At 37.0% G+C, this 18,474-nt stretch overlaps 1 protein-coding gene across 3 annotated transcripts in view; it reads right to left on the bottom strand.

Annotated features, from left to right (window-relative positions):
* Positions 1-179: 179 nt before the first annotated feature.
* The window catches only part of ECHDC1 (ethylmalonyl-CoA decarboxylase 1), a 52,742-nt gene continuing 34,447 nt past the window's right edge, over positions 180-18,474 (bottom strand). For all 3 annotated transcript variants that reach the window (XM_010342971.3, XM_010342972.3, XM_010342973.3), the window contains exon 6: positions 180-658. In XM_010342971.3, coding sequence (XP_010341273.1) covers positions 250-658 — 409 coding nt within the window. In that variant the 3' untranslated portion in view covers positions 180-249. The remainder of the gene's footprint in view (positions 659-18,474) is intronic.

Raw genomic sequence — 18,474 nt, 5'->3', positions numbered from 1 at the left:
ATAGAAGCTTTTCCTTTTAAACACTGCTCTTTGGTTATAGGCTAAGAATTATTATTGAAATTGACAGCAATACGTTTTAAGCCAAAAGTGTATATTTTAACTAAATGTTCCAGGTTACACAGTAAAGATATTCAAAAGATGTCTGCATATTAATAGTAGCCTTCGAAGTAATTCTGATATTCATATTTATCATTTATTACATATTAGTCACTGCGGCTTTACTTGGAGTACATCCACATGAAAAACAAGTTATTTATTAAATTTTCCTTTTTTAGCAATAGCCTCCAAATTTGCAGGTCCACCCCAAACTGTTCCTAAAAGATCTCTTTCATTCTGTAATGCTTCCTCCAAATATAGCTCTCTGCCTGAAGAAACAGATTTTTTCAAAGCTCTAATTACTTCTGGTGGCCCTTGGATAAATTGCCTCAGCCATTCTTGTGCCTCTTCTAGAGATTTAGCTTCATCTGAAGACTGCAAGACCTCTTCAACCATTCCTATGTTTAGAGCGTTTTTTGAATCCAGTTTAAGGGCCCCACTCAACACTTTGAGAGCTTGTCTACTTCCGATTATTTCAACTAGCCGAGTGGTGCCACCCCAGCTTGGTATTATGCCCATCTCTTTGTGGACGAATCTGATCTTACTCTCTGGAGTCATTAACCTGTAAAAGAGAAAAGAAAAAATTGTAACTCATTCTCTCTGTGTATATATATTCTCTAATCATAAAGTACTACCCATTCATGATCTAATGTAAAATCTCCATAGACCTTTATAGGTACATATATTAAAAATGGAATGTTTGAAAAATATGGCTGTTTCATCTAGAATTTACTGATAGCATTTAACACTTCCCCTTGAAAACAATAACATTTTTTGTTATGCTTGTTTACGCTTTGCAAACAAGAACCTACTCTTTGTTTCAAAATGCCCAAAGTTAAGTTTATCTTTTTAAGTGCGTGGTGACCTAATGAGATTAAGTATGGGATTAAGTATGGGAGTAGGAAATATTAAGTTCATACTATGAAAAACAAACAAAAAAAGCATAGTAAGTTAACGTCCTCAATAGTCCTAAGGGGGAAATAAAACTTTTTAAATACAGCATCTATTCAGCAAATACTAAGAACTACCAGTGCCAGACGGTGGTCTAGGTGCTGAGACTATAGGAATGACCAAAATAAAATCCTTGTGCTTAAGAGCACGATAAATAAAATCCTTGTTTCCAGTTTGGAAAGAAAGGCACTAAACCATATAAAGTCAGTGGCAATGAGTGCTTTATGGCAAAAGAAAAAAGAAAAAAAATGAGGCAAGAGACCAATGAATTGATATGTGTGCTGGGAGTGTGCTATCTTGGATGAAGAAGGACTCTCAATATTTGAGCAGCTTCCTGAGGAAGTGAGCAATGCAAAAATCTATGAAAAAGTGTTCCAGGAAGAAGGAATTGCAAGTGCAAAAGTCTTGAATTAGAACTGCTTAGTATCTCTGGGGACGAGTACAGTGTAACGGGAACATGGGGCATAAAATGAGAAGTAGTTTGGATTTTATTAATTTTTACATGTGAAGTTAGAGGAGGTCAACCAAGGGATTAGCATCTGACATTTTATAAGGGTTGCTCTAGTTGCTATATGCGTGAAGACTTTATTTAGCATTTCATAGCTCTTATACCAGTTGTTTAAGGAACTGGTGATACAGCTACTGCAGAGCTAGGATTTAAACCCAGGCAGGTTGGCTTCAATGTCTTTACGGTACACATAATAGTTAAGACAAGGTAGAAGCAGGGATACCAGTAAGAAAGTTATTGATAGTGGCTTAGATTAGACTGACAGCAGTGATTCCTTAACGGGTTCGTTTTCCCCAATCATGGGATTTTTATGAATAGGATGATTAATAAGGAAAGTATAACAAGGGCAGTTAACAGAAGAAATTGGTGGACATAGCAAAAGGCTTCACATTTGTCAGCTCAACAGACACTGAATAAGGCTACATGATTTAGGAAATGCTGCCCATGAGTTTTATTTTGACTGCATCCTTCAGGAAGCTTTCACTTTCAAATTACTCGTTATAAAAAAAGACCTTTAGTTGGTTTGGTTTTCCAACATGTTAAATACTCAATTGCAGGTGATTTGGTTCTATTAGCACTAAGAACAACAAACTCAGTCTTTGACCCTAGAGAATTGTGACGAATGCCCATTTATTAACTCACTGGGAAACTATCTTCACAGTTGTGAATTTCTACAAAGGAAAATATGCCTCAATTATGAACAATTGCTTCTAGAGGCAAATAGGTATGAAAAATAATAGTTTTCAAGAAATAATTTTAAAATTGGGAGGAAGAACACGTTTTACAAAAAATATGAATTTATCACAACACTGTAAGAGGAATACTGCCTTGTTAAACAGAAAGCAATGTCAAAACAAATAGATATTACAGAAATGTCTAATATTCTTAGAAATAGGAGTGTTGTCAATATTGAACCCAATCCTAGAAAGCTTTTCACATAATACATTAAATATGTAACTGTTCTGAATTAAATCCTGGAATTGGTTCAGAGCTCTGCCTATAATGGAGTAAAGGGACTATGCCAGAAATAAATTCATTCAGAATTAGCTGAACATAAAAACTGGTTAAAGTCCTAGATGTTGGAATAATGTAAATAAGCTTATGACAACGAAAGTTACTACCTATGTAAGCACATTCATATTTGGAATTATTTGCTTCTAAAGAAAATATCTCTGGTGAAGTTTTCCATTTGCCTTATTTTATAAGGTAAATGTGTCTTTTGGAATCATATTTTACAACTCTTAACAAATCTTGAGGTAATCTTTGTAAAAATACCTTTGTGATCAAAATCTCACATCCATTCTTTGCAAATCGTATGCCTTGTGTGTGCCTGTTTACTGATATACATTAAATATATATTAAATATGACCAAAAAATTCATTGGTGACAAAATGAATTAAGAGGACAGTATTTACTGTCTGTCCTCTAACAATAAACAGAGCATTCAGATCACAACCTTTCACAAGACTCTTTTAACCTAAAAAAGTTTAACTATAAAATGTAAAATGCTAAAAAAACTAATTTAAGACATTAGTATATTATCAACAAGATATATTCAAAAGCAGTTTCCTGATAGACCCTATAGGATTATATTCTAATTCCTTCTAGAGTTTAGATGCAGTTACCTGGTAATATAATCTAATGCAAGGGATAATCTATGTAGAGTAATGGAAGACTTAAATCTTACAATTTTGAAGACTTATGACAGACTCAATTTATAAAACCACATTAAACTCACTTATTTTGACAAGTGAAAGAATGATAAGTGTCTTCTGACTGTTAAACAGAATAATCATTATTAGCAATGTTTAAAATTTCCTCTGACATCCTGGGGCAAAGGAGATGAGTTTAATCAAATGTGGATACACTTCTTGTTACTGTTTGAATGTTCTAGGAAAAACTACTCATAACTGGGGAAAGAGTTTCACTTTTGAGAGTGATATAAAGTCAAGTGTGATACCAGGAAGAACTGTTCAATTACTTACTACTTTTTGGTAAGTTAACTATGAGTTTCAGGTCTTTGAACAAATGTATTCAAGAACATTCTAAAACGAAATTACCAAACTTTACTAAAATAGGAACTTTTTAGTGGAAAAGTTGCAAAAAACAGCCTTTTTGAAATGTTGACTATTAAAGCAAGGTACTGCCAGTAAATTCTGTGATGAAGGATGGAAATATAAATAAATGAAATGGAAGAGTGTACAGCTTTGTTGTGAAGTGCATAGACTCAGGAGCCAGACTGCTGGGCTTGAAATCCTAGCATGGCCACTCGACTGGCTACATACCACACATTGTAAAATAAGCAAAGGCAAAAGGAACATGGTACATAGGAGAGGAAGATTCATCTCTAAACCTTAGGAAGTTACTTAACATCTCTGGGTCTCAGCTTGCTTATATGTAGATATAAAAGTAGTACTTATGCCATAGAATTATGGGTATTACATGAGTTAATATATGATAGGTTCTTTGAACATACATACTCCACAATTACATATATACGCCACAATTCTTTTACATTGTGTCTGTATGTTTTAAAAAAATATGTGTGAAATTGCCTCAAACACATCTACAAGAGAATACAGTATTACCTACTTTTATTTGGAAATATAAAAGTTGTATATATTTTATACTTTCATAATGAACTCTATGTATACTAGCTTTTATTACTATTAAGTTGGTGGTATTGATAGGTCAGTAAAAATAATAGTAGTGTTTCTGCTAGTGAAGTAGTATAAAGTTGTCTCCTGGACTAAAATCACATAATCTCTAAAGTACTCAAAGTAAGAGCTATACTCACACTGTATACCCAGCAAATACTCTTTCCTCGATGCTGGTTATATAAATGGAGACCACAAGACATACTCAATTTTTATATTGCCAAATAAAGTTAGAAACAATGCTATATTTTACTACAGATATGGTTGAAGTAGAAGATTCCAAGCTGATCTTTTAAAAAAGAGATAAGACACTTATCCCTCTAAGATTTCTTAAAGAGAACTGTGCAATACAAGTAATAATATAAATATATTGAAATGTTTAAGAAAAGCATTGATGTTACAAAATTAACATGATGTTATACATTTAAAGTTTGGAATCATGAATTTAAATACAAATAAGCTTTAGTGTAGGGCTAGAAACTGCTAGTCGTTTTACATTGCATAAAAGGCCAGAGACAACAAAGCAAACTTGTTCACTTGGGGAAATATAGAAAGTGATACAATTAGCAACAGCATCTCTGATCACAAACAATACTTTAAAATTATGCCTCTAACATAAACTTACTTGTTCACACATATACTTCCCTGGCACCTTCTCCCTTTTGCTTTCTACCATCCAAAACATCACGGAACTATGAAAAAAAGAACCCAAAAATGCTCTCTATAATCTCACTTTTCTGATTTCCACGTCTCAGATGATTGGCTTCATAAGTTTCAATTCATTTTATGTAAACAGACTGCTTCAGTAAGAAGGTATATAGTTGAATATATGAAAATGTGTGTGTGTGTGTGTGTGTGTGTGTGTGTGTGTGTGGCTGTGGGGGGGAGCTGACATAAAAATGTTTGTTATATTCAAGTCTGATTTTAATATTCAGCAATCCTAGCATGATCAGAGGTAGATTTTCTTGATGTCACAGCTCTAAAGGAAGAACTTCCAAGTAAGGCGGCAACTGCAAAACAAAGCAACATGGGCAGTGTGACTGCTTCCTGAGGTGGACATCTCCTATTTAGACTAAAGGTACTTCCAAATCAAAGATGAGATTTGTTATTTTCGAGAGGTGGGGGATGGGATTGTGTGTGTGCATGCATTTATTTGTGTATGTGCAAGTGTGTGTAATATTGTATTTTATTTATATAAAGCCAGTGTTTTTTTTCTTTGTTTGAGATGGAGTCTGCAGTGGCACGATCTCAGTTCATTGCAACCTCCACCTCCTGGGTTCAAGCAATTCTCTTGCCTCAGCCTTCCAAGTAGCTGGGATTACAGGTGTGCCACCATGCCCAGCTAACTTTTGTATTTTTAGGAGAGACAAGGTTTCACCATGTTGGCCAGGCTGGTCTCAAATTCCTGACCTCAGGTGATCTACCCGTCTTGGCCTCCCAAAGTGCAAAGGGCTACCTTGTAAGTTCCCTTGGGATAAGCATGTTTACCACTCTCTTTCTTTGTAATATACTTTGAACTAATGGGTAGCAGCTGGAAATGCTAATACTTTGACTGAGGTTTATTTATATTCATGAAAACAGCCTTAGAGATTGAAAACAAATTAGATAGGCAGGCTTTAAATTGGATAGCTGAGAATTTTATTTCACTAGGGAGATAAAGGAATAAAAATGTGCTTTTCATTTGGTGCATAAACAGCTCAACACACCAAAGGAGAAATGGGAAAAGAAAATGTAGACAATTCATACACACATAAATCAACCAATATATGAATATTTATGCATCACCAAAAATCTCTAAAAATGCAAATAAAATGTAAATATAATTGTTTATAAAAATTATAAAAGATATCTTAAAAGACTATACTCATTATAAGAAAGATGCTCTCAAACAGACATTTATTTTCTGCTGGTGGTAATATAAACTGGTAGAATCTTTCCTAGAAGACAATGTGGCAATTATCAAAAGACTTGAGCACTGCATATCCTTTGATTAAGTACTTGTGCTACTTACATGATTTGTTTTCAGGAAATAATCTGAAATGTGGATAAAGCCTTTCGTATAAGGTAATTATCACAACATTAATCATTTAAGAGAAAAATTGGAAACAACGGACCAACAGAAAATCTATCAACAGACCTAACTAGAAGTAGAAATCTAGTAGTGATCAGGTGTTACCTCAAATCACTGGAACACAGAAGGCTTTCTAAAACAGTGTTGGAACAAATAGCCATTTGGAAAAAAGATAAAATAAGATCTATCATCCATACCATAAATGAAAATAAGCTCAGAAATAATTAGATACATGAATGTAAAACACAAAACCATTCAAGTACCAGAAGAAATACGCATGAACTTCTCTATAACCTTGGTATATGGAAAGACTTTTAAACTTCCACTTGAAATCCACACACAATTTTTTAAAAGATTGATATATATGACTACATTTTTTTTTCAAGGCTTGCATGGCAAAAAAGAAAACAAAAAACAAGCAAAGTCAAAAGACAAGCTGAGCAAATATATGCAAAACATATCACAGATAATGACATTATCCCTAGTACTTGAAAAACTTTTAAAAATTGAGGAAAATAGGCCGGGCGCGGTGGCTCAAGCCTGTAATCCCAGCACTTTGGGAGGCCGAGGCGGGTGGATCACAAGGTCAAGAGATCAAGACCATCCTGGTCAACATAGTGAAACCCCGTCTCTACTAAAAATACAAAAAAAATTAGCTGGGCATGGTGGTGCGTGCCTGTAATCCCAGCTACTCAGGAGGCTGAGGCAGGAGAATTGCCTGAACCCAGGAGGCGGAGGTTGCGGTGAGCCAAGATCGTGCCATTGCACTCCAGCCTGGGTAACAAGAGTGAAACTCCGTCTCAAAAAAAAAAAAAAAAAATTGAGGAAAAAAACAAATATCCTATTGAGAAATAGGCAAAATATGAATAGATAATTCACCAAAAAATTTTAAATGGTCCTTAAGACGTGAAACTATGATCAACTTCACTTTAACAGAAATGGGCTGTGCAGTGGCTCATGCCTGCAATCCTTGCACTTTAGGAGGCTGAGGCAGGTGGATCACTTGAGCTCACAAGTTTGAGAGCAGCCTGGGCAACATGAAGAAACCTTGTCTCTACAAAAAATACAAAAATGTGCCAAGTGTGGTGGTGCACACCCGTAGTCCCAGTTACTCAGTTACTGGTAAGATGATTTGAGCCCTAGAGGTGGAGATTACGGTGAGCAGTGATCACACCATTACACAGCCCAGATGATAGAGTGAGACCTTGCCTCAAAAAAAATAAAATAATAAAAAATAAATGCATATTAAAACTATGCTGAAATACTGTTCCTTACCCATGAAGTTGGCAAATTCAAAAGCTTAGTAGGCTCGGTTGACAAGGCTAAGTGAAACAGACTAGAGGGAATGCAAGACTTGTGTATCTCCTATGGAAGAAAACTTGGCAATAATTAATAAATATTCATTAACTCATTAATATTTACTTTTGATTCAGCAATCCTGTTTCTAGCGTTTATCCTTAAGATATGCCACTAGTAATACTAAAAAGTATATATAAAAGTTATTCACTACAACATTCTAACATGTTCAAGACATAAAATAAGGCTGGAAAGAAAGAAAAAAATTGAAACTGGATGCAAAAACTAAATGAAGCAAGGTATTTTTATTTTTTTATTTTTTTCATTGCATTTTATGTTTTAGGGTACATGTGAAGAACATGCAAGACTGTTGCATAGGTACACACATGACAGTGTGATTTGCTGCCTTCCTCCCCATCACCTATATCTGGCATTTCTCCTCATGCTATCTCTCCCCAACTCCCCACCCCTCGCTGTCCCTCCCCTTCCCCCTAACAGACCCCAGTGTATGATGCTCCCCTCCCTGTGTCCATGTGTTCTCATTGTTCAACACCCACCTATGAGTGAGAACATGCAGTGTTTGATTTTCTGTTCTTGTGTCAGTTTGCTGAGAATGATGGCAGGTTCATCCATGTCCCTACAAAGGACACAAACTCATCATTTTTGATGGCTGCATAATATTCCATGGTGTATATGTGCCTCATTTTCCCTGTCCAGTCTATCATCGATGGGCATTTGGGTTGGTTTCAGGTCTTTGCTATTGTAAACTGTGAGGCAAGGTGTTTTCAAATGAAATCACACTGAGGGAGAAGAAAAGGAAAAATCAGGCAGAAAGCTAAGGCTAGTCCTTGAAGAAACACACAAGCCTGAAAAATCACAGCTACAGCCACAAATAGAGTGGCCTGGAGAAAAACCGAACTTCAACTACACTGATAAGAAAGCAAGGCCCAACAGAGAAGCAAGGCTTTTTCTTTGTGTGATTAATGGGCTCCGAGGAAAAAGTTTCCTCCTCTATTCAGGCATAGACATGGTGGGCTCAGTGGAAACTTGCACAGGGATAGGGGTGGGCCTATCTGAAATAGACCTGCAGTAACACAAACAAGAGAAGCTGCACTTTGTGCTTACCCAAGACATACCCACAGCTGCACAGATAAGGAGAGTTACACAAACAGCTAGAGATGAGGGGCGTTTCCTACAAAAGCTTTTGGATTCAACTAAAAACAGCAATCCACTCAGGCCCCCTCTTCACTGCGAAGAGCTTTCTTCTTTCGCTTATTAAACTTTCACTTCACCCTCCCCATTGTGTCCATGGGCCTTAATTTTCTTGATTCTGAGACAAGGAGCTCGGATAACACCTCAGACAACAGACCACTGACACAAGACCATTTCAACATCGAAGAAGAAAAAACAGCAAAAACAACCGTGAACTCATGTAACTAGCTTTTGGACACAGAACAACAAAATTGCCTAATGACACATTTCTCATAATGTGTTCCTATCATTAAGCAACATATGACTGTATATGGGAACCAATATTGTTTTCTAAAAAGCATCTAAACAAATTTTTAAAAATAAAAATACAGTTTACAAAGTTAGAATAACAAAGTTATCACTTTTCACTGGCAATCAAATAGAAATATAAAAGTTATCAACAACTGGATTATCTGAGTGGGCACAATCTAATCATGAGAACACTTAAAAGCAGAGAAATTTTTCCAGCTGTAGTCAGAGAAATCCAGCATGAGTATAAATAAGAGAGATTCAAAGTATGAAAGGAACTTGACTCATGACTGCTGGAGGAGCCACATGGAAAGCATGAGAAGGAATTCAGAAAGTCTCTAGGAGCAAAGACTCGCCCCCTAGCTGGCAGCAAGGAAACAGGGACTTCAGTCCTTCAAGTGCATGGAATAACTGGAGCCTGCATGAACCCGGGACTGAATCCTCTCCTAGAGTCTTCAGAGCCCACTCCAACTGACACTTAGATTTTGGTCTCATGATACAAGGTTTAGAAAAATCAGCTGAGCCCAGCTGGACTTCAGACCTATACATCTGTGAGATAATAATATGTTGCTTTAAGCCACAAAATTTGTGGTAATTTGTTCTAGCAGCAATGGAAACTACTACACATATAAACATGTTCTTAATTTGTATTTCATTCTAAATGTTTTTATCAAGGTGGATTAAAAAGGAGAGACTACGTTATTTTATCACATTTCTAGCTTTTCATTTCTTCACATTGATTTTGTCACTAAAACAGAAGCCTAATGCTTGACTAAATTCTGACTATTGAGAAATACCAATTTTTAATTCATGTTAGTCTTTTGCTTTTAAAAATGTTTTCTAAAGGCTGGGTGCAGTGGCTCACCCCTGTAATCCCAACACTTTGGGAGGCCAAGGCAGGTGGATCATCTAAGGTCAGGAGTTTAAGACCAGACTGGACAACATGGTGAAACCCTGTCTCAACTAAAAATACAAAAAAAAAATTAGCTGGGCATGGTGGTGGGCACCTATAATCCCAGGTACTTTGGGAGGCTGAGGTAGGAGAATTGCTTGAACCTGGGAGGTGGAGGTTTCAGTGAGCCAATTGCGCCACTGCACTCCAGCCTGGGCTACAAGAGTGAAACTCTATCTTTAAAAAAAAAAAAATGGTTTTTTTAAAAGCCATTTTTCTCTTGGAATATTTTACATGAAAAGTATGACTCAACTGAGAGTCTAACTATGCAAAGTAGAACTGAGTGTTTCTGACTTACTGGATTCATTACATCTATTATCAGCTGGTGTTCACAGGGTTTTGGGGGAAGGAGACAACGTTAGAATGCTACATGAGTTCATTTCTTTTATATAGTCATATTAAGTGTATCTCCATCTGCTGAAGTACTTTCATTGGCATGGACAAAAATGTCATTTGAGTGAATTCCAGGCAATTCTCAAAGGTAAGAAAGTTAAACAAGCTAAAAGGGCCAACACGTATAAAGAAGGAAATTATCTTTTTAGCAAATGCTATGAAAGCTTTCGGTGTTTTCTTAGAACAAACAAACATTCTTAGGAAATAATTAAAATAATCTGTCATAGAATACAACTGATGAGGTATTGATAAAATTGAGGGGAAAAAGTCAGCTAGAGGAACCTGTACTGAATTTATCACTTCCTGGAAACTGGGACTAGTAATGTAGTTCATTCAGTATGCAATCCCCTCTATTAGTCTCTAACACTTAAGAACTACAGTTGCTTTTGGTATGTGGGTTTTAAAAGGGCTGAGTAGCCTAGGATAGAGCTTGTCAAATTTCTCTGATCAAGGATCAATTTCTTCTTCATTTCTTAAAAACTTTCTAATTGATTGCAGACAAAGAATTTTGTAAATTATAACAAAAAACATACTACCAGAAAAATTAAACAAAAAAAAACACATAAATTTTGTGAATGGCTGTGCCTAGCATATGTGGGTGCTAAAATATGTTTAACAAACAGACACCACTTTCTGAAAAGCTAGTCCAAAAATAAATAAGTTTTTAGTCAGAAGCTTCTCAGCAAGGCACCTTGTATATCCAGATACTGAGAGTGGCAATACCCTCAGACATTCTGTAACAAATAAAGTTAAATGTTTAATAAGGTTCTAGAATTCATTACATTTTCTTCAATTAAAGAATAACAGCAAGGCAATTTAGCAGTATTAAAAGGTTAAATAATCTCTGATTATTTTTCCTGCTACTTTGCTTTTTGTCCTAAACCCTAACTACATTTAAACACAGATGAGGGAATCAGTATGAAGAATGGTGCAAAAGTCTAATAAAGATGAACACTGGAATCTATGTTAGAGGGTTTTTACTTGTTCTAAACGACATCTAAAAAGTCTTAATTTTCATGTTCTTTTACATAGAGGATTTTTCAGTGTGATAATGTATGCTTACATATAGCTTAAGTTTCTTTCTTTCTTTCTTTCTTTCTTTTTTTTTTTTTTTTTTGAGACAGAGTTCTCCCTCTTTTTGCCCAGGCTGGAGTGCAATGGCATGATCTAGGCCCACTCCAACCTCCACCTCCTGAGTTCAAGCTTCAGCCTCCTAAGTAGCTGGGATTATAGGCATGTGCCATCGCACCCAGCTAACTTTTGTATTTTTAGTAGAGAAGGGGTTTCACCACATTGTCTAGGCTGGTCTCAAACTCCTGACCTCAGGTTATCCACTCACCTCAGCCTCCCAAAGTGCTGGGATTACAGGCCTGGACCACCGAGCCCAGCCTTAAAATTCCCTAATTATTTATTTAGATATACATTTTATATTTATATATTATATGTGTTGAAATTATATAATTCATAACTACCTATATTTCAGTGTAAAGTGAGGAATGCATTTAATACTTTTACACACAGAGCATTTCCTGTTTAGTCTTATATCAAACTTAAAGCCCATGACTGCTTCCTCCTCACAGAATAAAATGCAGTTATCAGCATTCTAATGCAATCTGCACTGATGACAGCAGAGGGCACTGTCATATAAAATAATATTTTTTTTATTGTGCATAAGAATTCTGCCTAATTACTGAAAATACTAGTTTTCAAGTGGCAATGATTTCTGAAAATTGTCTTATACACCAAAAAAACTGGAAAATCTCTATTTACATGAGCATGAAGTGACCTATTTTAACTGATGAAACGAGTCATACATTATAAAAGGAAAATTAACATAAAATTTACTGTTTTTCATAGTTAGCATACTGTTTTCTCATATTATTTCTACTATATGATGCCATTTATATGAAGTCAAAAATATATATATTTATTATAGTATATTTAGCTTATAAAACTATAAAGGAAAGCAGGAAAGGGATTACCATAAAATTCAGGGTAACAGCCAAGTTGCAAATACAACAGGAAAGTTCTTGAAGGAAATTCAAAGTGCTAATCCAGTGAACACATGAATGATAAGGAAGCAAAACAGCCTTATTGCTAATATGAAGAAAGGTTTAGTGGCCTAGGTAGGAGAGCAAACCAGCCATTGCATTCCCTTAAGCCAAAGGCTAATCCAGAACAAGGCTCTAACTCTCTTCAACTCTACAAAGGCTGAGAGAGGTAAGGAAGCTGCAGAAGCTGCAGGTAAGGAAGCTGCTGACAACAATAGAGGTTGGTTTATGAGGTTTAAGGAAAGAAGTCATCTGCATAATATAAAGGTGCAAAGTGAAGGAGTAAGGGGTAACAGAAGCTGCAGCAAGTGATCAAGATCTAGCTAGAGTTATTGATGAAGGTGGCTACACTAGATAACAGATTTTCATTGTATATGAAACAACTTTCTTTTAGAAGGAGATGGCATTTAGAACTTTCATGGTTAGAGAAGTGAAGTCAATGCCAGGCTTCAAAGTCTTAAAGAATAAGCCAACTCTCTTGCTAGGAGCTAGCACAGCTGATGTCCACATTGAAGCCAATGTTCATCTACCATTCTGAAAATCCTAGGTCCCTTAAGAATTGTTAGATCTATTCTACCTGTGCTCTACAAATGGAACAATAAAGCCCGAATAAGAGCACATCTGCTAATAGCATGCCATACTAAATATTTTAAGTTCACTGTCGAGACCTACTGCTCAGAAAAAGATTTCTTTCAAAATAGTACTGCTCACTGACAATGCACCTAGTGGCCCAAGAGCTCTGATGAAAAGGAGATTCATGTTTTTCCTGCTTGCTAACACATCAAGACAATATCCATTCTGCAGCCCATATACTGAGTAGTAACACTGACTTTCAAGTTTTATTATTTAAGAAATATATTTTCTAAGGCTATAGCTGCCACAGACAGTGAGTCTTCTGGTGGATCTCAGTGAAGTAAATTGAAAAGCTTTCAGAAAGGATTCACCATTCTAGATGCCATTAGGAACATTTGTGATTCATGGGAGAAGGTGAAAATATCAACATTAACAGAAGTTTGGAAGAAGTTGACTCTGATAGAGGTGGAGCAATACCATGGAATACAAGGGTCCACTGATCATTCACCCTGCAAAGACAGCAATTTAACAACTATCTACATAGAAAAAGCACCTTCGTAAGAACCAAGAAAATCAGGTGAGCACTCATAGTACCTGGTTTTCACTTCATATCACTGAAAAAGGCACTGAAGTGGTCAGAAAAACAGTCCTGAATCACTGACATCACCCCATCCCTCACTCTCCCCTGGCAGCAGTGGTGTGGTGCAGATAGCATTGCCATGTGCTGGGGAGAGGGATGGCACAATTGTGAGGCATTAAACTTAGCACTGCCCTGTTTCAGCAGGGGGAAAAAAAGCAGACAAAACTCAGCTGACATCTGCCCATGGAGGGAGCATTTAAATCAGCACTAGCTGGAGGGGAACTGCAGATCCCATTGGTCCAAATGAGTTCTTGCAAGCTCTGCCATCATGAACTAAACTGCTCTGGGGACTTAGATAAACTTGAAAGGCAGTCTAGGCCATAAGAACTGCAACTCATAGGTGAGTCCTAGAGCTGAACTCGGTCCAGAGCCAGTGGACTGGGGAACACATGACCTATTGAGGCAATCACCAGGTTGGATAAGGGAGTGCTAGCATCACCCCTCCCCCAACCCCAGGCTGCTCGGCTTAGCTTACCGCTCCAAAAGAGACCCCTTCCTTCCACTTCAGGAAAGGAGAGGGAAGAGTGGGAAGGACTTTGTCTTGAATGTTAAATACCAGCACAGTCACAGCAGGACTAGGCAATGGTCAAAGCTCTGAAGCCCCCTTCTTAAGTCCTAGCTCCTAGACAACACATCTAGATACACTCTGGGCCAGAAGGGAACCTGCTGCCTTGAAGGGAAGGACTCAGTCCTGGCAGGATTCATCATCTGCTAACTGAAGAGCCACTGGACCCTGAATAACCAGTAGCAATACCCAGGTACTATGTCAACACCTTGGGTGAGACTCTGAAACTTGCTGGCTTCAGGTGAGACCCAGCACATTCCCAGCTGTGGCGGCTACAGGGAAAGACTCCTTGTGCTTGAGAAAAGCTGAGGTAAAAGTAAAGAGGACTTTGTCTTGCCTCAAAGGTACCAGCTCAGACACTCAGGGTGGGGGGGCAGAGCACCAATCAAGCTCTTGGGGTTCTCAATGCCAGGCCTTGGCTCTTAAATGGCATTTCTGAACCTACCTTGGGCCAGAGGGGAGCCCACTGCCCTAAAGGGTGAGTCCTAGGCTAGGCAGAATTCACCACAAGCTGAACGAAGAGCTTTTGGGCCTTAAGGGAACATCAGTGATCATTTGGGTAGTATTCCCTGTGAGCCAGTGGTGACAGTAGCCATGGGGGTGACACTCCTCCGCCTTTGGAAAGGGGAAAAAAGACTGGAAAGGACTACGTCTTGTGGTTTGAGTTACAGTTCAGACAAGCCAGAATACAAGCTAGACTTCTAAAGCTTTTGACTCTAGTGTCCGGCTCCCAGACAGCACCTCTAGACTTGTCCAGAGTCTAGGGGAAATCACCACCCTGTAGGGAAGGCCACAGGCCCGGCTGGCTTTGTCACTTGCTGATTGTAGAGTCCCAGTCCCTCTAGTGAATATAGGCTACCAGTAGCCAGTGGGTAGTTATGGAAGGCCTTGGGCAAGGCTCAGTGCTGTGCTAGCTTTGGGTTTGACCCAGCACAGTCCTAGCGTAGCAGTGTCCCTAGGGTGCTCGGTTCACTCCTCCTCCAGCTCCAGGGGGCTAAGTGAAGAGAGAGTAATTTCATTTGTTTGGGAGAAAGTAAAGGAAGAGAGCAAGAGTCTCTGCCTGGTAATCCAGAGAATTTTTCTGGATTTTCTCCAAGACCATCAAGGTAGTATCTCCACAAGTCTGTAAGAACCACAACATATTGGGCTTCAGGTGTCCTCTAAAGCAGATATAGCTTAGATCACAACACCTAAGTCCTTCTGAATATCTAGAAAGCCTTCCCAAGAAGGACGACTACAAACAAGATCAGACTGTGAAGACCTAATAAATACCTAATTCTTCAGTGCCCAGATACCAAAGAACATCTACAAGTATCAAGACCGCCTAGGAAAACATGTACCCACCAAACGAACTAAACGAGGAACCACAGACCAATCCTGGAAAGAGATGTGACTTTTCTGAGAATTCAAAGTAGCTGTTTTGAGAAAACTCAAAGAAATTCGAGATAACACAGAGAAGGAATTCAGAATCCTATCAGATAAATTTAAGAAAAAGATTGAAATAAAAAGAACCAAGCAGAAATTCTAGAGCTGAAAAATGCAACTGAGTCTTTTTATAGCAGAACTCATCTGGCAGAAGAAAGAATTAGTGAGCCTGATGACAGGTTATTTGAAAATACAGTCGGAGGAGGCAAAAGAGAAAAGATTAAAGAAGCATCCCTTTAGGGATCCAGAAAATAGTCTCAAAAGGTCAAATCTAAGAGTTTTTGGCCTTAAAGAAGAGGTAGAGCAAGAGATAGGGTAGAAAGTTTATTTAAAGGAATAATAACAAAGAGCTTCCAAACCCTGGAGATAGATACCAATATCCAAGTAAAAGAAGGTTACAGAGCAGGAAAGCTGACTGAAAACAAACAAAGGTACCTCAAAGCATTTAAAAAACTTCCAAAGGTCAAGGACTAAAAACATGAATAAAGAAAGGATTCTAAAAGCAGCAAAAAAAGAAAAAAAAGAAACAAATAACATACAGTTAAGCTCCAGTATGTCTGGCAGAAGATTTTTCAGTGAAAATCTTACAGGTCAGAAGAGAATGGCATGACACATTTCAAGTGCCAAGGGAAAAACCTGTGTATGCTAGAATACTATATTTTGCAAAAATATCCTTTAACATGAAAGAGAAAGACTTCCAGACAAATGCTGAGGGATTTAATCAACACCAGACCTGTCCTACAAGAAATATTGAAGAGAGCACTCTAATCAGAAAGAAAACGATGTCAATGTGGAATAAGAAATCATCTGAAGGTACAAAACTCACTGGCAATAATAAGCATACTGAACAACACAGAATATTAAAACACCAAAACTGTGTCTTAAATAGAAAGACTAAATGATGAACTAATAAAAAATAATAACTATAATAACTTTTCAAGACACAGTACAATAAGATAACTAGAAACAACAAAAACTTAAAAAGCAGGAGGATAAAGTTAAAGCATAACGTTTTTATTATTTTCTTTTTGCATGTCTGTTTATCCAAACAGTGTTGAGTTTCCATCAGCTTAAAATAATAGGTTATAAGATAGTATTTGCAAGCCTAATAAGATACAGTATTTGCAAGCATAAAAATATAACAGATACACAAAAAAATAAAAAGCAAGAAGCTAAATCATTTCATTGAGGAAAAATCACAAAAAGGAAGACAGGAAGAAAAGAAAGAAGAGAAGAACACAAAACAACCCAAAAACCAAATAAAATGGCAGGAGTAAGTCCTTACCCATCAATAATAATATTGAATGTGCATGGACTAAATTCTCCAATCAAAAGACATAGACTGGTTGATTAATTTTAAAAAAAAAGAAAAAAAGACTAAATGATCTGTGCACACTGGAAACACATTTCACCTATAAAGACACACAAAGACTGAAAATAAAGGAATGGAAAAAGATATTCCATGTCAATGAAAACCAAAAGAAAACAGGAGTATCTATATTTATTTCAGACAAAATAGATTTTAAGGCAAAAATTGTAAGAAAAGATGGAGAAGGTCACTATATAATGATAAAGGAATCAGTTAAGCAAGAGGATATAACAATTTTAAACACATATGCGCCCATCACTGGAGCACCCAAATATATAAAGGAAACATTATTCAAGCTAAACTGAGAGATAGGCCCCAATAATATAATAGCTGGAGACTTCAACACCCCACATTCAAACCTTGATATGGTTTGGACTTGTGTCCCCACCCAACTCTCATGTGGAATTATAATCCCCAGTATTGTAGGAGGAGATGACTGGATTATGGTGGCAGCCTTCCTCCTAGCTGTTCTTGTGATAGTGAGTGAGTTCTCATGAGATCTTGTTTACAAGTGTGTAGTACCCTCCCACTTTTTTCTCTTTCTCCTGCTCCAGCCATGTAGGACGTGCCTGCTTCCCCTTCATCTTCTGCAATGATTGTACATTTCCTGAGGATTCCCCAGCCATGCTTCCTGTACAGCCTGTGGGACTGTGAGCCAATTAAACTTCTCTTCTTTAAAATTATCCAGTCTCAGGTAGTTCTTCATAGCAATGCAAGAATGGACTAATATAGCACTGGACAGATCTTCCAGATAAAAAGTCAACAAAGAAACATCAGACTTAATCTTCACTACAAAAATATGTACATAATAGATATTTATGCAATATTTCATTCAAAAGCTGGAGAATACACATTCTTTTTCTCAGCACATGGATAATCCTTAAAGACTGACTGTATGTTAGGTCAAAAAAAAAAAGTCTTAAAACATTCAAAAAATTAAAATAATATCAAACATCTTATGTGACCAAAATGGAATAAAACTAGAAATCAAGAACAAGAGGAATTTTGGAAAGTACACAAATACATGAAAATTAAACAATATGCTCCTGAATGGCCAATGGGTCAATGAAAAAATTAAGAAGGAAACTGAAAATTCTCTTAAAACAAATGATAATGGAAACAAAACATACAAAAACCTATGGGATATAGCAAAAGCTGTACTAACAGGGAATTTATAGCTGTAAGTGCCTACATCAAAAAAGAAGAAAAATAACCTTAAATAACCTTCAAATAACCTAAAAAAGCATCCTTAAAGAACAAGAAAAGCAAGAGCAAGCCAAACTCAAAATTAGTAGAAGAAAAGAAATAATAAAGATCAAAGCAGAAATAAATTTGAAATTAAAAAAAAAAAATACTGGCCAGGAGTGGTGGTTCATGCCTGTAATCCCAGCACTTTGGGAGTCCCAGGCAGGTGAATCACGAGTTCA

This window comes from Saimiri boliviensis, chromosome 4 (genome assembly GCF_048565385.1).
Source record: "Saimiri boliviensis isolate mSaiBol1 chromosome 4, mSaiBol1.pri, whole genome shotgun sequence".
NCBI classification, from domain to species: Eukaryota; Metazoa; Chordata; class Mammalia; order Primates; family Cebidae; genus Saimiri; species Saimiri boliviensis.
Note: the sequence above shows the minus strand (reverse complement) of the source record. Positions and strands in the feature narration are given on the sequence as shown.